This window comes from Protopterus annectens, chromosome 3.part0 (genome assembly GCF_019279795.1).
Source record: "Protopterus annectens isolate FY-2018-M chromosome 3.part0, PAN1.0, whole genome shotgun sequence".
NCBI classification, from domain to species: Eukaryota; Metazoa; Chordata; order Ceratodontiformes; family Protopteridae; genus Protopterus; species Protopterus annectens.
Genome location: NC_056731.1, coordinates 1209410155 through 1209432092, shown reverse-complemented (window position 1 = coordinate 1209432092; position 21938 = coordinate 1209410155). Strand labels below are relative to the sequence as shown.

The following is a 21938-nucleotide window of genomic DNA, read 5'->3' as shown; positions in this document are numbered from 1 at the left end:
ATAACTGGTATTTTCGGCTTGTTGATTTTAAGGAAAGAAAACATCTTTTCATCTATTACCATTTTTACAACCATATCATGTTATATAAACACAAATGGTTTTATGGTTTAAAAGGTGATACATATTAATGAGATACTAATGGGATTTTAGTGAAAAACTGATGCTGATTTGTTAATTTTCAAACATGGTCAGTTAGGATTGGTTTGTGAAGTATTAAATCTGTATAAATAAGAATGTAATGAGTACACACTTTTTGTTTAATCTGATGAAGTCTATATACGGACGAAAACGCAGATTTTCTAATAAAGCGTTCATTTTTTGGAATACAATTTGCTCTCTCCTCTCTACTTCTTTTATTTGAGGTTGTAAGTTTTAAAAATGCCAAATGACATCTTTAAAAGGAATTTCTTTAAACATTAATGGATTGAATAATCCATGTAAAAGGGCAAGCCTAATAAGATACATTAATTTACATAAGGCCAACTTAGTCTTCCTGCAAGAAACCCATCTCTTGAGAAAAGATATTGATAAACTAGCCACAAACAAATATACAGTATTGGTTAGTTCAGAGCACACTCAGAAAAAAAGAGGAGTGGCTATTTTATGGAATAAAAGTATGCCCATTCCTAAAACCATTAAGTCTTATCAGGATGACAAAGGAATGTTTTGTATGGTTACAATACAAATTAATGGGAAAACTTACACTTTAATTAATGTATATTGGATACCTGGAATTGGTAATAATACAGTGAAACATCATCTTGATAAGATCATATCATTCTCTATAGGAGATATTATTTTAGCTGGTGACTTTAATTGTATACTACATGAAAGTGATACTACCACTATAGGGAAAAGAAGAATTACATCTAATGCAAAACATTTAAATGATTTTGCTAATTCTTATCATTTGAATGATATTAATAATCAGATAGATTCAAAATCATTACCATACACCTTTTTTTCTAACAGATACAAAACTTATTCAAAAATAGATAGGGTCTTTATTTCTAACCAGATGGTAACAGATTTAATTAATTCCAAAATCATTTCATGTCCTATATCTGATCATAATTCAATTGTTTTTGAATTCATGATAAAAATACTCATAATGTTCAGATCAAAAGGATACCAGCATACTTAACTCAACTAAAAGACTATAAAGAATATATACTTTCAGAAGTAAAACATTTTTAGACATAAATAATACTCCTGAAGTCTCCATTGCTTATGTTTGGGATGCCTTAAAATCATATCTATATGGACAAAGTATCAGATGGTATAATAATAAAAGGAAATCTTGGGATAAGGAATTGTTAGATATTCAAAGTAAATTAGACTCATAAACATAATAATAAAGAAAATATTATGGACAAGAAAGTTATTGAAGAAATAAACAAACTAAATGAGAAATACAAAGAAATTTTAACTCATAAAGTTAAAATAACTTTAGAGAATACAAGTTTTGTCTTATTCAATAAGCCCCAAATACTTACATAGACTTAAAAATAAAACAAAAGGTTGAATAAACAAAACCATATCAAAGAAATCTTTTCTCTAAGGAAAAGAAGAATGTTTCTAGTATACCAGAAATACTAGATGAATTTAGAAATCACTTTCACAAAATTAACCATAATAACATTAACATGGAACCTAAAGATAAAATAAAGGAGTTTATAACCACAAACATGAATAAAAAGCTTAATAAACAACAGATTAAACTATTGGACAAGAGTATTTCATATACAGAAGTTATTACACAAATAAATAAGCTTAAATCAAACAAAGCACCGGGTAATGATGGTATTATACCAGAGATATATAAAATCCTTTCTAAAAGTACATATTCATTAATACATAAGGTTTTATTTTGGCCCAAACTGAGTTAATAACCCCCATCTTGGCAATATACATTTATTTCGCCAATTTTAAAACCTAATAAAGATCCAACTAGATGTTCTTCATATCGCCCATCTCATTACTTAATGTTGATTATAAAATGTTTATGAGTATTTTTGCTGATAGATTGAAGACAATCATTCCCGGCATTATAGATATAGATCAGACAGGCTTCATTGTAAATAGAAATACTTTTGATAATATAAGAAGAACTTTAACATTAATAGATTTTGCAAATAGGAAAAGAAAGATTTAACACTTATTAGTCTTGATATAAGTTCAGCATTTGATTCAGTAAGTTGGGACTATCTGTTTACCTTAATGAAGTGCACAAACTTCTCAGATGCATTTGTAAATCTAATTGAGCATTTATACAAAGGAACGTTGGCTTATATTAAGGTATGAACATATGTTTCACAAAAAATACCCATTCTTAAAGGTACAAAACAAGGATGTCCACTTTCTCCACTATTATTCACTTTAGTAATGGAGCCTTGGGCTAATTTGATCAGAAACAGTACTGACATAGAGGGTTTTGAAATAGATGAAAATACAACATCCAAAATTCAACTTTTTGCAGATGATGTTCTAATTACATCAGCAGGATCTAATTCTTCTATACAGTCTCTATTTGATAACATGATGAATTTTAAAAGTATTTCTGGTTTAATATTCAATGAAGAAAAACTAAAATACTACCTATATATACACGAAAAATATTCTCATTAGTGATTTTACTAAATATGTACCCAATTCAGGTCAGATAACTTATTTAGGTATAATACTATCTAAAGATATTAAATCTATTATATATAATAATTATAATACCTGTTTTCTTAATATACAAAATCTTTTTAATACCTGGAATAATATGTTTTTACTATGGAGGAGAGACTTACAATTATTAAAATGATAATATTCCCCAAGATTTTATACTTAATACAATCAATAATACTTCCACCTACAAAAATAATTATCAAGAAACTGAATACACTAATGTTAAATTTCCTATGGGCACCTAATAGACCTAGGATTGCATTAAAGAAACATACTAATAGCTGGTCTCAAGGGGTATTTCTTTTCCAGACGTTAATTTATATACTATCTCTTCTATTGTAAAAGTTATTACTTTATTAATAGATCAGTCATATGTCACAAAATGGAAAGATTATTGGGAGCTAATTAGTATGCACTTCATGAAAATCTCCTTAACACATAAAAATATGATTGTAAATAACTCCATGTTATGGTTACTAAAGGAATTTTGTACTTCACCTATTACACCTAAACATATGGTTTGTTACCCATTAAATATTATTATTAGTTATCGTAACTTTATATTCATGCACCCTAAGTATAGGGAATGGAATTTTATTGTATTCCTATAATGTATACTCAGGGTATGCTTTTGTCATCTACTTCTGAAGGAACTCATTTAGCTATAGATAATGATCTAAAGTACTGGTATCAGTTGATATCTGATAATAAAGTTAAAAATCTAGATTTCTTAAAACAAGAATTTGATCTAAGAGAAACTTGCTGGTTAGAGGTTCAGACCTTTAGACAACATCTCATTAATAAAATAGATCTAATGTCTATAACAGTTAAAGAATCTATTCCAACACTGATTGATTACATGATATTAAATTTACAACATAAAGTTTCTGATAAAGGTAAACTTTCATACATACATAAAATTATCAGACAAGAAACTTTTTACTGTGTAGATTCATACTGGAATTATTTCACTTCGATTAATGGGGACCCACCAAATCAACAAGATAAACAATATATATTGGAATCTACTTATAGAACTATGCCTTCCATTGTCTGGAGACTTTATACATGGAAATTTTTACATAGATCTTTTTATACACCTTTGATGATGAATAAAATAAATAATAAAGATAATTTATGTAAGAGATGTAATGTAGAAATTAATGCTGACTGGGCTCATATGTTTTATGACTGTATAAAATTGAAAGAATACTGGAAGTCAATTAATGAATTTTTGCAGGCTCTTTTTATAGATAATTTCATTATTTCTAAATCTCTTATATTATTCAACACACCTGTACCTCAAAGTGTTAAAAAGGTTAAGCTTCCCTTGTTATGGTCTATTCTAGCAGTGGCTAGGAAAATAATAACTAGAAATTGGATTTCAGATACACCTCCTTCGTTCAATGAATTTAAAAATGTTATGAATATAGTGTGCCATATGGAAATAAACACAATTAGGACAAGAACAAATAGAAAAACATCTTATTATATTGTATGGGATAATTTACAAAATTTGTTAAAAAAATTTTAATTTCAATAGCATGGTATTTTAGTTTAATTAATTGATCTGATTGTATTGGATGTCTTTGTAAATACTTTAGTTGTTTTGTTGAATATTATAATAATACCTATTTTTAATTACTTGTATAAAATTGTTATGATATTTCTCTTATATGTTAAAACAATAAACCTGTTTTGAAAAAAAAAGAACCACAAGGGCGGGAGACATAAACCTTGACACGGTTATTAATAGAACGTGCTGGAGGGACAGATTCATCACCCAGAGACTCCCTATGCTATGGAACAAAATCCCGGTACATGTGAGGCAGAGCACCTCGCTGGCCTTGTTCAAGAGGAATCTTGACCAATGGATGGGAGATCGCAGATATACCCCAGGGATTACTTCAGTGTCACTGCTTGACAGAGGCACAGCAAAATAATAGGCATAGTTTTATTCAAACTAAAGGGGTGGCGAAAGCCACATAACTATGGGCTAGGCTTATAAATGCCCTTGGGCAGATAGCCTAGTATGAACCTATGAACCTATGAACAAGAAGCAAATCTCAAATAGTAGGTATTTTAATATGCTTGAAGAAAAGAGTCATTGGAGCCAGTGTTATGAAATGTGGGAGTCAAAGTGTGAAGCAACCATTTGGGAACAATGGATTATCAAAAGGTGACCCATGATTAGCTTAACTTAACCTCATTTGTTGATGTGCCATTTATCACAGAAACCTGTACCGATGCTAATTCTAAGCTTTAGCTAGTGATATTCATTACTCTGTGTTTCTATGTTATTCATAGCCCTTGGCAGGGTAGCATCAGTGCTGGAATATTCATCTGCTTTCCCCTTGAAGCTTAGGATGACCCTGGTAAATACTGGCAATTCAAACACCTCTGATTACATCTTCGAAAGAGAAGTAAATTGCAGGTTTCTTTTTCTGTGCCACCCACATAGACATGTAGGAGCATTTCTTCAAAAGATTTCTGATTTCCTCATTGATTGATGCTCCTAGAAACCTGGGTGGTTACTTGTGGGTGATTTTTAATGCCTGGGGTGATGATTAGACTAAAAACCTGCCAATGAACTCTGCACACATTTAGAAAGTATCAACTTCCCTCAGGTAGAATCTATTGCTACCCATAAAAAGGGACGGTGCTAGGACTTGGTCTTTCAACTAGCATAGAGATCAGTAACTTGGTGGAAGAACAAGTCTCATGGTCTGACCATTAGTTGGTTCACTTCAAGCCTGGGATCACATCTACAGATCCACACAATAGTGAGCTGGTCCACACTAGAGATTTGCAAAATAGTGGTAGTGTTATTTTTGATACATATAATGGACTGGCTTCTACTGGGGGCTGATATTCTAGACACCCTAACTGATGCTGAGTGACTATGACTGGTGTTGTGGATATTATCACCCTTTATGTGTACATCCCAGATCTACTACTGGCCTGAAGCATGCTTTGAATATGAGCTTTGTACAGTGCAGCAACTTGGGTGGTGGTTGGAATAGAAATAGCAAAGGATTTGCCATCTCAAAGACAGGCATAGTCTGGATGTATATTATGCTGCATATAATATGGAAATCTCACCCTTTTTTAATTTCTTCAAATAGTGTGTCTTGAGTACCACATATGACAGCAACATAATGATAAGTGAATTTTTTTCGGCATTGAACTTCCTGCCTGCACTCTCCCAGGTGGTAGGTTGTGTAATGCAGTCTGAATGGCTGCTCACAGAGGGTTTCTTCTTTCCCTGTTTTCTGTCTTGAGAAATGGTTTGGGGTACATGCCTCTGCTGTATAGTCTTTCCTGAGTATCTGGTGGAAATCGGGGATCAAAATAAGCAGTTTCTTATAGAATGCTGGTCTGACTGATGTCAGTCATAGAAGTGGAAGTCAGAATATTGCACATAACCATTGGGCAGCAATGAGCAAACACTGGGGATGAAGTGAAAACTCTTGACTCCTCACAGATGATGGCACTACTGCCGGTGCTTACCCCACATGCATAGAGGAATGAATGCACTCTAGGTATTTAGATTGTAAGGCATAAAGCAGGATAAAGTATTTTGTTTAGACTAGATGACCCAAAATTTGAATACTGGCCTAGGCAGTTGATGGTGCAGACATGGAGAATGGTCATGTCCATCCTGGAGGGGGAGGGATGTAGATATTGCACTGCCAGTGCTCACTGCTTAGACATAACCCAACCTCTGCCAGATGGCAGGGATATGTCTGGGACAGGAGACTGGGAAGGGCAAGATTAGAGTTAGCCATTACCTGTGCATATGGAGAACCACACATATGCAAATAGGAGATTATAGATGGTTCATGCAGTAATAGATGTGACCACATCAACAGCAAGGGGAGGGGTTAGAGCTTTAATAAAAGTGCTCTCAGCTGTTAGGAAGCCAATAAGGACACAGAAGTCTCTTAGGTCTATCAAGAACATGTCCGTAGGGAACAGCTCACCCTAGTGGATCTGATAGATCCCTCACATCAGTGTTTACCCTACTGCTAGGAGTTCACTGTGCTCAAAAACTGTCCAATGCCCTAATTCATATGCGGCCTCAGCAGTAGGTGAAATGTGTCAAAGACAGATAATGTTTTAAAAAATGAATACATTAAAAAGTAACAAAAAGCTGTTATAGAGCTAACTAGCCACTGTTATCATTATGACATTAACTGAGAAAGTGTAATCCATCCAAAGCATGTATTTAATCTTTTCTTTACATATTAAGACTACATATTTTTTTTAATCTGCAAATTTAGTCGGTTGACAATTACCTAATTACTTTTCTTTTGCTTACACATTACAATTACCCTAATTAGCACCTCTCCCAACAATGATGTGACTGCATGCTGCCTGAAGATTATAGCTGAAGTAGCACAACAGGAAGGTGCTTCATGAAGACTTCCACACTCAGCAGGAGTTTTAAATGTTATGTTTTATAGTCTTTAAAATTGTTTTCAGCAAAAGAGTTCAAATTTATGAAGATAAATGCAAACCCTCTTGTTGAAAAAGGAAGCTTAGCAAAACAAGTTTGCACATGATCTCTAAAGTGTTTAACAATTTAATCTTACTAAAGAACAGCAGTGTAATGCTGCTGTTAACAAAAAGAAGATCCATCAGTACTCTGGGCCTAAAACAAAGGTGATACATAAAGAACTTGATCTCTCTCTCTCTGTCTCTCTCTTGCTATATATATATATATATAGATATATAAATGCTATTTATTTTTCCCTAGAAGCAAGGGCTTACAAGACTCTGTTGTTGTGTATGTGAATGAACTGAGGCATGAAGACTGAATTTAGTGAGCTGCATGATTCATTGCCGACTTAGATAATTCCATGTGGCATTAAATTGGAAAATTAAAATGAAAACCTTTACCACTATCTGCTATGACACTCGAAAAAATGTGTTTCTATCCAGAATACCAATCTTGACAAGTTTTGAAATGTGGAGAGCTTGCAAAGAATACTTTTATGTGAAATGAATTTTGAAACTAAAGTATTTTGGTGTGAGCAGTACAAAACTGAAAGGGTAAAACATAAAGTGAGAAATATTTCAACCAGAATGACAGTAGAGAAGGCTACAGTTTTATCCATGGCTGTTATTACACTGTTACAAACTGATGCACATTCAGTTCAGCAATCATCATTTCTTCATGAGTGATTATCTGCATGATGAACCACATCCCTCTCATAACAGAAAGTACAGGAAGTGTGTATGTCCTTATTTTCTAAGACATGCTCATAAGGAAAAGGGGCAAAAAATGTTTTGTAAGTTATTGATGCAGAAACAGTTGATAACCATGGAGACCCAAACCCCAGTCTGCTCTGTCAAATTTCTGTTTAAACTCCAAGACCTTACACAACTATCCTTCTTATTGACTGAAACGTAGCAATTTACAACTAGTTCAAAACCTCAAAGCACTAAATTACTGCTCTTTACCCCAAAACACATCTCTGTCTAAACAATACTATTCACCATCATTTCTGCCAACAGCATCGTAATAGAGCAAGTAAACCACTCAAAATTATTGGGTGCCATCATAGATGACCAGTTAAAATTCAACCACAATGTATCACACGTGGATAAAAAACTCATCAAAAATTAGATACATTATACAGCTTAAAAACCTACCTCACTGACGTAGCCAGAAGACATATACTTTCTTACTGCCATTGCTCCTCTGTGCTGTCCCAATCTTCAATAACCTTCAGGTCTTATCACTGTTCAAACCTAAGTCATACTGAACTATAACAATAAAACACATCCCTCCCTAGCCCTCAGAGAATTAAACTGGTTAGAACTACCACATCACCTAGCTCTCTCTTAGCTAGCTGCAATATACAGATTTCTATATAAGCCATAACATTGCCCAGGCCTTAACAACTTAATACAACCCTACTCCCCCAATAGAATTTTACACACTAGAGAAAAAAATCACTTATCACTGTAACTAAATCATCTAAAACTACATGTGACTCTGAAATAGTGTGCCTAAATTATGGAACCATATTCCACTACCACGGAAATCCATGAAGAATGTAAACTTATTTAAAACACAACTAAAACTTTACCCATCATATCAATTGATCTGATCCTGTATATCTCCAGGATAAATGCTGCTATATTAAACTTGTCATAGCATCAAATCATTTCTCTTCATTCAGAATCACATGCTCCACAACTAGTCTTCTCCAATACCTGAATATTTTTACTAACATCTCCCAGCCATATACATACTTTTGTGACACTGCTCACCCCCACCTCTATACTTTTAATATAAACCTTATCATAATTATCTCTGAACCTGTTTTATACCCAACCTCTTAACTACTATACTAACATTTTCTGCTTTACCTAGTTCCTTTTCTCACCTCCATTTCTTTGAATTTCTAAGCACTAATCATATGATCCATTATCTATTTCATAAACCCATTAATACACCTCTTCAAATGTTAAATGTTAAACTTCTACTAATTCATAAGTATCCTCTATAATATAATAGTTGCCTTTATTTCATATTAATGTAATCTAATTTGCAAATTCATGTGTAATTGTTAATGTATATCATTTAATATCTGTTCATGTATACTACTGAATGTCTGTTTAAAAATGTTTGTAACATGTTGCTTGTAACATGTAACTTTTCTCTCCTGGCCTCCAATGAAAATGAGTTTTTGACTAAGCTCAAACAAACTCAGTAAACAAAAGCAAAATAAAATAAGTAAGTAAAATAAATAATACTAATAATTCTGTAATGGTGAAGTAGTGCTGTCAGAGTAAGAAGCATTGGACTACAAATCAATATGTAAATGGGACAGGTTCCTATTACGTGATCGAACTTCAACAAGTTCGAAACCTATATGGTCGAAACCATATAGTTGAACTTGCTGAAGTTCGAACACAGAAAAAAAAAATGCAACAGTAAACTAACTGTTGCAAGCAGGGGGGCAAGCCCCCCTGCACCCACCACTTGGAGGGGCTGCACCCCACACCCCCCGCTGTTTAAATATACCAACTCCGAGACCGCACTATAGTGTGGAAAGGGAATATTTCCCTTTACTGCACTATAGTGCAATCTCGGAGTTGGTATATTTAAAGAGCGGGGGGTGTGGGGTGGTGCAGGGGGGCTTGCTCCCCTGCTTGCAACAGTTAGTTTACTGTTGCATCTTTTATTTTTTTTCCCGTGTTCGAAGTTTTGAAACTTCGAACAGACAAGTTCGATATTGTCGTGTTCGAAGTTTCAAAACTTTGATCACATAATAGGAACCCTAAATGGGACATGTATCACATTTAAGCTAGGTACTGGGGCTGAATGTAACATCATTACAGAAAGCACATTCATAGATGACCAGTTAATTTCAGCCACCCATGTATCACACATGGTTTTAAAAACACATCAAACACAAGCTACATTATACAGAGTAAAAGCAGATCAACAAAAATACTTAGAAAGACAGATGTGATAAAAGTAATGCATAGTATCATAACAGACCACGATCTATCATACACTTTTGCAAATAATATTGCAAATAATAAACTAAAGATATCAGCATGGCAGAAAAACTTAGAAGATGTACATATAGAGAATTCATTGATGATGTAAAAAAGTTTTATAGAGAACTGGGAAATCAAGCAAAAGGAATAGAAGCACCATCCAAAAAAAAAAGTACATTTTGGAGAAATATTTATGGAGACCCCATGAAACATAACAAAGATGCTAAATAGATAGAAAAATCAAAGGAAACAGTAACGAGTTGAAATGTAGAGGATATGAAATGGGATTAAGTAACAGCTAGAGAAACTGAAACAGAATTAAGAAAAGCTCCTAAATGGAAAGCCCAGGCCATGATGCAGTACCTTACTTTTGGCTAAAACCATTAACATCTTTATATGAAGATTTAACCAAAAGTAAGGATTGCATATATATGCATCACAAAGAGACACCAATCTGGTTGACAACAGGATAAATGATATTCATCCTTAAGTGTGAACCTACAAGCCAAACTAAAAACAATACATACATACAAATATTTCAAGCACAGGCTTTAATGACCTTCTAGCTTGCCAATATACCAAAACACTTGTTCCCATAATAATCATCCAGGCTGTTTTTAAAAATATCTAAACTAATACTTGCTATAATGTAATTTGGTAGTCTGGTCCATGCATCGTCTACTCTGTCAGAGAACCAATTAGTACACTTCTCATTCTTATAGAGTCTTCTACATAGGTTGCCCAATGATTCTCTATTACTTTTTGATAACCTCAAACATTCACAGAGGTAGTTGTCTCTAAATGCCCTATATACTTGAATAAGATCTCCTCTAAGATGTCTGTAAGAGATACTGTGCAAGTTCAGATATTTTAGTTTTTCATAATAATTTAAATGTTCACATCCATGGATGTCCTTGGTATATTTCTGCTGTACTCTTTCCAGTTTATTCATGCTTGTTTTCTTATAGGGTTTCCATATTGTTATTCCATACTCAAGTTTGGGTCTACGACTTTATCATTTATGATTTCCTAGACCTTATAAATCTTTTTATGCAACCTATACTTCTATAACTATCATTAACCAAATTGGCTGATATGATTAGAAAAACGCATAGATGAATCTACCCATATACCCAGGTCCTTAAACTACAGACTGATGACTTGTCTTCTGACAACGTACAAATTGTATATTGGAATTGATGCAGATGGAGTTTATAGTAATGTAGAAGAAAACAATTATTGCAATAGAACAAAAGGGTAACAGAAGAAAGTTATGTGGAACAAAGGATCATTTGTTACTAAATAAAGCCATAATAAAGAATGTAAAAAAGGGAGGAATCTAAGTATGGCCTGGATAGATTAGAAAAATAAGCAGTTGACAGCATCCCACATTCATGGATAAAGGAGTGTTTATAGATGTATAAGATATACCATATATTGATCAATTGCATTTTAACGACCACTAAACAGTGGCAAAGCACTTTGCAACTAAGCCATGTCAAAGGGCAAATTATTATCCCAGGGATTAAAACTCAAAGGGGGATATCTCAGAGTGACTCTTTGTCACTACTGCTTTTTTGTTGTCTTGTCCTTAACCCATTCAGCTGTCTACTTAATAGCTTAGGCTATGGTTACAAGTTGACTCCCAGAAGAGAACCAAGTTTAAAGGCTTCTTATCTACTTTTTGTGAATGAAGTAAAACTGTATAGTTCATCAGATAAGGAGTTGAAAGTGCAACTGCAAGTGGTTAAAACTTTCTCAGTTGATATAAGAATGCCATTTGAGCTTGATAAATTTACAAAAGCAATGTTTAAAGCAGGAAAGCTGCAGCACCAAGAAAATATCAATTTGGGACAGGAATGTGACGTAAAGGAACTTGAGCAGGAAGGAGTGTATAAATATTTGGGAAATGATGAAGGATCAGCCACAAAACATGAACAAATGTGAACAAAACTCAGTAGAGAATACGTTAGAATACTAAAACAAATATTGAAAATAGCCTTGACATCTATGAATAATGTTCAAGTTATAAACCAATTTGCTCTTCCTGTTCTTACAGTTTTGGGGTGATTGATTTGCTCCAAAATGTACTTGATCACTTGGACAGGAAAACAAGAAAAATGGTTCATAAGTATCAAAGGATATATAAAAATCAGTGTATGCCAAGATTATATATTCATAGTTTTGGCATAAAACATCAGGATTTGTAGGCAGAAATGAGAGCAATGTGGAAGAAGGATACCCAAACAGTTCCAATAGTAGTAGGAGCAATGGGTCTCATAAAAAAAGAATTTACACTCATATTTAGATCTGTTTCCAAAACATAACTCCATATGAATTGCAGAAGTAATCAGTTCTGGACACATTACAGGTGTTGTAAAGAGCACTTTTTGGCTAACAACAAAGACTGAAACAATACTAATTTCATGAACCTGAATCATACTCTGACGTCAAGATGGGGTTAATTCCCATCATGGTATTAGAAACCCAAAAGACATGGAGAAATTAAACTGAGTAAAAGCCTCCCTCACTGACACAGCCAGGAGATGTATAGTCTCCATTTTCGTAATGCCATTGCTCCTGTATGCTGCCCCAATCCTCACTATCCTTCATGTCTCACAGCTGTCCAAGCTACAGTAATGTTATAATAATATAGCCGTATTTCTGAGTCATATGTCTGAGTCATATGCTTCATTACAGACTTACTCTGGTCACAGTTGTAAACCACTGGGTCAGTTCAAGCTGTTTGGATTGTACAAAACCAAGAGTACAATTTATTATTTCAAACTGTGTCAATTGAGTAACCTAATATAGCATGCCATCTGTTTATGAACAGGTGGTTGTGATAAAATAAGTTTACAGTGTGCAGATGCAGCAGCAGTGCATTGTGGTCAGAGACCATGGTTTTGACAGACACAGAGATAATCATTCATAAAGCTAGAGAATAAATGATATGAACATTGCAGAGTCAGCAATTAATAGATCTGTGAATTGTAGAATGCTATGCCTCAAAAATAAAGTGCACTCTACAATGAAACTGGATTGCAAAGTACAGACAGAAAACTAAATTCAAATGCTAGGTTTGATTTTTTTGTCAAATTTTTTTGAATGTGTGAGAAAAGAAAAAAAAAAAAAAAAAAAAAGCAAGCAATTGGTCCATCAGGTCAAAACGACTTAGCAGGGAATGAAACAACAAAACTGATCAATTTTCAGAGTATTTAAAATAGGAAGTAACAAGTTCTCAAATACAGTATTTACGATATTTGAATATAACATAAAAATCCAGGCCCAGGTTAGGATCTGACCATGATAATTTGATGTAAACGTCTCCATGATGCTTTCCAGAAAGTGTTTTTTTCCCCAGGGACTTAGCAGACAGGTGGTATGCATGTACGTTATTTAGCAGACAGGTGGTATGCATGTACGTTATTTAGCAGACAGGTGGTATGCATGTACGTTATTTTTTAAATAGGGAGGAAATCTTGTCAAAGAAATCTTTTGCACATTATGCAACTGAGGTGTAACTCAGAGACTTTGCTAATGCAATTATCACTATAACCAATAATACATTATTTTTAATTATGAAATCCCACCCAATATTTAAGATACAGTGCTACTTGGATAAATCATGTGCTTTAATACTAAATTGACAAAGGTTCTCATTAATACAAAACCAGAGTTTTTTCTCTACATAAAATGCCAAAATATTTGCAAAATGTCCACATTTGAATTATTGCATACTGAACAAATAAGAAGGAAACCTGGGTGAAAATAAACTTTTTGCAGGAGTTAATAAGTATTAATATTCATGGTAACTGCATATAAAAAGTTAATGGATAATGGAGTTGTTTTCCATATGTTTAACTATTTGTTATTCCCCAGTGAATGTTGTTGTTGTCTTTCGGCTTTTCCCGGTTAGGGGTCGCCACAGCGGAACTCCGGTCCGCTAATGATTGGCAGTAGATTTTCACGAACGCTGAGGTGCCAGCTCGACGTTCAACTTTCAATGAAGGCACGCCCATTTACGCATGTCTTTCGAATGCCCTCCCAGCTGTGGGGAGGACATGCAGCCTCCACACAGAAGGCACTCCCCGCACTCTAGCTAATCTCAATAAACTGATATTTTGAATAATAGGCTAACTCATTTACTTGACCTAACAAATTAATGTCTGATTTTTATTATTTCACTGAAATATCTGAAACATTTGGCAATGATACACCCACCAGATGACAAGAGAACATTTCCAAGAGAAGTTCACTTCATTGGAAAGAACTGATTATGGAAATGGTTGTTATTTATTTTATTTTGTTAGTGTGTTTGATCAAGTATATAAAATTTCAATAAAAGTATTTTGGAGAAAATTCGCAGGTAATCATATTGTGATGAAATATACAGGTCACAATGACTGAAATTCAAATCCAGTGATGTGACTGAATGAAACCAGGTATGTAGTTCCTCATTTGAGAGGATGGGGCAGTGGTGCAGCAGTAGCATTGTCACCTCACAGCAAGAGCTTCTCTGGTTCAATTCTCAAATAGGGTATATTCTGTGTGGAGTCTGCATGTTCTCCCTGTGTTCGTATGGGTTTCCTCTGGGTAGACTGGTTTCCTCCCACATTACAAAGACATGCGTTGGGAGTATTTCTCCCTAAGGCCTCTGTTGAAAATTGGCTGTGTTCCAAGTCGGACTTTACTAGTAAACAAAAGTTAAATAAATGAAGTACTCATGAAGAATACATATGCAATGCTAAGTGTTAAAGAAAGATAATGTGATAAAATATTTTGGCCAGGAATGTCTTGAGAAATAGAATTGATGGCAAATAACTGTCAAATGTGTAATTTACCACTAAACATCCAGACTTTTTAACCTAAAAATATGGCTTACTTAAAAGTGGTTTCAAAATTATTTTCTCCTTTATGTGTATACAGTCTTTCAATGTCATTAAATCAGCCATTACTGCTGTTTTCTCACAAACAAATGTCCATAAAATTCCTTCTTGTTTTCAGAAGTCATTGAGATGTTTGAAAATCCTTGAGTTAGAACCTTTGCTTGTTTTTCACAAATGAAAACTTCTAAGTTGTGAAGTGTAAAAATAGACATAATCAGACTGAAATTTAATAAATTGTGTAAAGCTTAACTTTTCTGCTGAACTAAGCTCAAAAGCTTTGGTCTGTCTATATGGTTTTAAATAAGAAAATTACCACAATAAAGATGTCCGTTAACTCTTATTTATGTTTTATTGACAGGGTTAGTCCCATTAGACGTATGGCCTGTTTTCAGGGGAGACCAAATGTGGTACTGATATCTACCAGGAGAAAATATGTTATAATTTCTAATTCACTGATAACTTATCCTTTAACTGTTTCCAAACCAAATTTTCACTTCATTCCCTACCACATTCTAAAGTGTAGTATTTGCATTCAAAATATGCAACTTGTTATTAATGAACAGTGAAATTACATGTACCCTGAGGTGTAAAAGTGGTTGGTAACCCAACTTTTTCATAATAATTTCTGAGGCCCCATATTTTTCAGAGTTTCATCTGGAAAAGAAATGCTGCATGATTCCTTATATGCAATGCACAGCTGTCAGCAAATCACCCCTATACTCCTTGAATTGCAGTGATTCTAAATGGAGTGAATAGTCACACAAGTGACCTCTGAGTACTTGTTATTGCTGTAGACCACATATTAGCTTGGCTCATGTGAATATCACTGATGATTTTGCACAGACAGCAGCATCCCACATAGTAAAATGACAGAAAGAGAGAGAATCAGAAAACAAAAGACTGACAGTGCGTACATTTATAACTAGGAGTTGCTCAGCATGTGGGATCCATGGTCTAGACATAAGATGTTTTAATTGCTTTCACTGAAGTGGTATAATTACTGCTTTCCAGTTCCATCGGCTGAATGCCTCTGCCATGCCTGATATTTGCATTTAGGCTGTCATTCAGCATTACGGCATTCTTGCAGTCATTTTATTATATGCTGGGAGTTAACCAATGGTGAATATCCATATATCCTGCAACTTCAGAGAGCAGTTGGGATGCAGTGTTTCCAACAGCTAGAGACACAGTTATAGAAATAAGACTATGAGGTAATAAGTGAACTAAATCTGTACTCTTTTGTTTATTGTCGTAATCTCTGCATATTGTGTGAATGTGAACAAGCTATTCTGTCTTGACATGTGCCAACTACAAGCCGATGTTTTTGTTTTGTGGTTAACTTTATAGCAAGAATTAATAAAGGGAATCACATGTTTGCTACTGTGGTGTCTAGAGGTTGAAAAGAGGGCAGTGCAATCATGGTTTGTCAGGGCAATGACAGAGTTGTAAATGTTTCAGGAAGTATAATTATGATTGTGGACTACAAGTCATTAGCATGCAATATTAATGAAGAGGTGGGGTATAACTGTAGTTGCAGTGCAACAGTGCAGCTATGTCACTGTTTTGGAGGAAGACTTGAGTGTAGTCCTAACAGTATGCTTACGTGCACTGCAGTCACATTTGGGACATTCCCTTGCATTGCTTTCTTACTAAAATATTGGCATCACTTTCTTGTTTTTCTGCATTCTTTGTAGCATCATTTCAAGTAATGCTAATGTAGTTCCTCAGCTATGCTATGAGTAGAAACACATCACCATTTATTGAATTCTGGGTACTAGGATGTTGGTATTTATCCATAATTGGAATCCTGTCAATTTTTGCCCTTATCTGTACCTTATTGGCTGATTCATTTTTCTGAGTAAGGTGAGAACCAGGCCTATTTGTTCCTAATATAGGGCAACAGCTCAATGGCCCATTCATTTCCTGATGGGGTAAGAGTCCTACCAGTCCATACATTCTACCCCAAACCTAACCCCACCCCACAGAAACTGTTTCCTCACTATTGCTATTGCCTGAGATGGTACATGTGTGCATGGATCTATGCATGTCCAACCACTCTTAGCCTTATCCTATAGGATATCACATCAATGCATATGCTGCCAGGTTCGTCCCAGCATTCCTGTCTGGCTGCCTGGCAGCAAGTCAGACTACTTCCCCCAAGGATGGATGAGACAAAAAATTCCTCTAACTTCCATGGCAGTATCTTAAAAGGTATTCTGCTTGGATTATAAAAAAAACATATATATTATGTCAATGATTATAAAAAAACACATATATTATGTCAATGATGTGCTATTAGCCTTTACTGTTGACCTGTAAGAAGTTAATGAGAAAGTTAAAAAAATATATTCTTTTTGACCTAACAAAGACACTTGATTTGGTGTATTCTAATTTTTCTCCTGACCAAGTTAAATGTAACTCTTGAAGCGTGATCAACACTTTGTAATTTGCTCTTTGAAATAAGATGGTAGCAAAATTAACAATGATAACATATTAAATCTTGTGGTACTGCAGATGATATCCTTTATGATTCTTCTTCATGATTGGTTTTGTTACGCAGTTTCTCCCTCTGCAAAAAGTTACATACATTTCAGGCAGATCCCATTATTTTATATACTTTTTTCTTGGTCTGTGCAGTTGAAATGATTACAAACTAGTTGGCAGATTACATGTTAATGATAAACAGTGCAAAAACAACGCTATTCTGCTCATATCAACAGACGTCAGTCAAAGCAAATCTAGATTAACAGCAGCAACTGTCTTGAGGCAGAGGATGAAATCAGTTCAAGTACCAAACATATGGAGTTCACTGACTAAAACCTAATATTTTAGACACATATTCCACAACTCGGAAAGCTAAAATCCAGAATGAGTTAACTGGCTTTTAACCTCTTACCTCCTGAATCTGGGACAAATCCAGCAATAATAAAGGACAATCAAGGACACTTTTTAAAAATATTAGTACTGTTAACCTAAGAAGTTGACAAAATGAGAGAATATGAATCAAAACGCATTTTATGAAGTAAAGGATATCTATACCTCTAATTATTGTCATTATTTAAGTGTAATCCATCATCTTTTCCTCCCAAATTGCTAATTTTAGGAGGGTTGAAGAAAAACAGAGAAACATTTCGATTCAAAATTAGGGATGTCTCTGAAAATCGAGTTGAGAGTTGGACAGCTACTATAGAATTTTGTACAAGAGTCTTAAATAACATATTCTAGTTTTGTCTTGACAGTACATTGGTATTTCTGTTGGGTTTAAATTCAGAAATGTAAACATAATTACTCCAAAGAATGTGTTGTAAGAGCTATCATTTTTCATTTGTCCCCCCCAAACATATCATCATTATGCTCTTATTAAACAACTTACCTGTCAGTGTATGTGTGTGTTTGGACTGGAGAGGGATTTGATGGATGGTGTATGGAATATTAGAACATTAAGTATGCAGTTGTTTTATCATTAAGTGTGCCATTGTAAGAAAGTAAAAAAAATAATCTCAAATATGCTGTGAAGTATAAGACAAAGCTGAGTGCCCTCCCAGCATGACAGATATTGATTCATCTCCATTAAATGATTATTGTGAAGCATGTTGATGCACTTATAACATGGTGTGTTAAAAGTGATACTTAGTTATTTCGATGACCTTTTTGTGCATGTGCTTGTCAATCAACAAGACTTATGTTCATTCGTTCCCTTATATGGTTTCTTTACCCACTAGATGTATCAGAGTGAGAAGCATCAAAGGAGTCAGGGTGGCCATCATAAGGTGATAATGAAGGTGTTTTGTATCCTTGCTGGCCTCTCAGCTTGAGGACATTTGTACTGAGACTTAACTGAACTGTCAGATGAAGGGGCAAGCTATCTGTGTCACTGTGGAGACCCACAGTGCCTTCTTTTTGGAAGTGCATGCTCATGTACTCTAAATATGAAGGTTCTCTTCAGAGGTAGCTTGGTGAGCCAAATGCCCTCCAGGACATGCATTTACACTGCTGCCCTTCCCATGAGGGATTGTGGCAGTGATTGTCTGGGTCCTAGTTGGAAATTTATTTCATTATGCTACCAGAGCTTACAAACTGCAGTTTTTAATACTTTATTAAGTAATAGTCAGCATTTTTCCTGTTGTACCATTCATTATTTCTTATTCCACTATATTTGGCTTTTTTCATTCTTATTTGGTTGAATGCATATATGTGTCCTTATAGTGAGAAGTTTAGTATTTGTAGGTATTATTTATCTTACTTGCATGTATAACTGGGTAAGGAAATTACTAATTAGTATGGCGTATATTAAGGAAGTGATGCCCAGTGCATGCCTGTTATCTTTTTTTATATATAGCCAGTGTTCTGTAGAAATGAAACATGAAACTTTTCTTTCTTTCCTTATTTTGTTTGTTTCCTCATGGAGTCATTTCTCCAGTGATGGAAGATGTGCCAAGGTGAGGAACTAGAAATTTTAAACAGTATAATTGACTTCACTGACTTCAGAGCCCTGATAAATAACAACAGGGTGAAAATCCACGAATCTCCCCCTCTTCAGCTATACTATCGACAATCTATGCTTTTAGATTGATATTTCTTTCTGTCAGCACAAAGTAGCACATTATACAACACAGATAAATATGGTTACAATATGTACTCATTTAAGAGACTGTATGCTGTAAGCAGACCATGTCCAATGTGCAAAGCCTGTGAAGGGAAAGTTCAGATTTATTTTTGTTTTGCTAACAACTCATTGGTATGCCTTCTCTATAGCTCACCTTAGGGAAAACAGAAAATATTTATTTTTTGTCTCCATCTGTACCAATTAAGCTGTAAATCTATCTCTATCTCCATCTGCCCCATGCACTTATCAAAATATGCCATGTACTGACTTGATGCAAATGCATTTCTTTCCTGTCACTCATTCATCTGTCAATGTAGGTAAGCCCATCTGTCCACTCTTCATCCTTCTGGTGATCTATTTATTTGTTAAAAAAAGTTGTACATGCAGCTTTCATACAAACCTTCAAGTCTAAATTAATAGCATGCTGATCACGTAGAACATTTTAAACCAGATAATGTTCATTTTAGTCAAACTCATTATTATCTGCTCATCTGCTCAGTAATGTCTAAATAATGGCATACAATGCACCAGCTGTACTTACAGCGGTATTGATCTTGCCGTTTTCTGTAGTCATGCTGTCTCGATGATGTAAATGTGCAAATGGTTTAGCAGCTCCCCATGATTCCAAGTATCGTGTCATACGAACAGATGCTCTCATTTTAGCACCATCTAAAGAATGCCGTGGCCGGACATGGAGCTGAGGGCTTCGGCGTTCACTCTAGAAGGGAAAAAAATACAGGATCAGCATAATAGTCAATGCTACAGAATTCTGTGAAATAGAATGTGTCTAACAGTACAAAACCTGGTGTGTGTTAATAACAGCATGCTGATTTCAATCACTGAGAAACATTATTCACATAAAGGGAAGTTATCTGTTATTATTATGTTTCAGGGGTACAAATATGACATATTGTATACTTCAGTTTCATTCATTTGTTATTTGCCACACCAACCTTCTAATCTCACTCACTCATTTAAGAGGGCACTAACTGTCAATCTCTTGTGTGTTTGTGTGTGTGTGTGTGTGTGTGTGTGTGTGTGTGTGTGTGTGTGTGTGTGTGTGTGTGTGTGTCTGTGTGTGGAGGGACATGTTTTGAGAAGCCCCATTAGGAGCAGAAGCAAAATGCCACTGTAATACACCCTTAGCAAGTCCTAGCAGTGGACGGCTGGAATGACCTTAGACCTTTCTTCTTTCAGGTTGCAGTTCCGTACTCCTTTATTCGTTTGCAGCTTCATTGGTTGAACCTCCTGTATAAATATCCTGTGCACATGATTCCACAGACTATGTAACACATATAGTGCTGCTCATATACCCCCATTCCTTTCCATAAGTCAGATATTTATGTGATGGTATTTTCATATTCTAGACTTCAGAATGGTAACTCATTAAATCCAACAAAAATAAACCTCCAGAGGTAATAACACAAGCTTGTGTTAGTTCATTTTCATCATCTTTATATGTGCAGTGAAAAGTAATCAAATACAGTATGCTAGCTACTTTAAGTAGCTTTTTCTTCCAATAGTTTTGACTTTCATTTTACCATCTTGCCTCATCAAAGCCTGTTTAAGAAAAAGGTATATACTCAGATTCAATCATTTTTATTTACATTTTTACATCTGCTTATCTATGGCACTTAGTTTTGCTGCACATAAGAACTAGGAGGCTTTTTTTCTGATGCAGGTTTCACACTTTTGAAATTGTTGCTATGGGTAGTCACCACTGTCTTCAATCTCTGATTTTTGTTTTTTCTGGAGTCACCCCTACTGGAGCATACCCCCTGGGTATAACCCTTCACCAGATGAGTCTTTACGTTCCAATGAGGATAGCCTTACCTCTATCAGGCTGTGCCCAACCTGTTGAGTGGAGAGAACAGTAGGAATGTAGAGGCTGTTGTACTGCCGTTAACTTGGAAGTTTACTTTGGGGGGGGCATAACTTTTCCCAATATATGCCAGATGTATAGTATGTGTGTGTGTGCAATGGGACATAGTAAAGTTGATATCTTCACATCCATGGTACCATTCCTTCCTGTCCTCTCTGTTACTGGAACATCACTCCAGCTTATGATCTACATCAGATGCTCAATAAGGTCTGCTGCTAGCACATTTCCCTTCTCTCCTTCATGAGAGAGGACATGAGGCATCTGCCTAATTATTCATATCTCACCACATCATTGTCTGCTCAAGAATCTGGGCAGCTAGTCAAACTTGGGTCTTCTGGGTTCTAGTCAAGCCTTCATTCCTTTT

The 21938-nt window shown here is 34.9% G+C and overlaps 1 protein-coding gene across 1 annotated transcript in view; it reads right to left on the bottom strand.

Moving 5' to 3' along the window:
• The window catches only part of ADCY2 (adenylate cyclase 2), a 4311002-nt gene that overhangs the window by 681719 nt on the left and 3607345 nt on the right, over positions 1-21938 (bottom strand). Inside the window, exon 10 of the mRNA XM_044065410.1 lies at positions 20234-20410. Coding sequence (XP_043921345.1) covers positions 20234-20410 — 177 coding nt within the window. The remainder of the gene's footprint in view (positions 1-20233; positions 20411-21938) is intronic.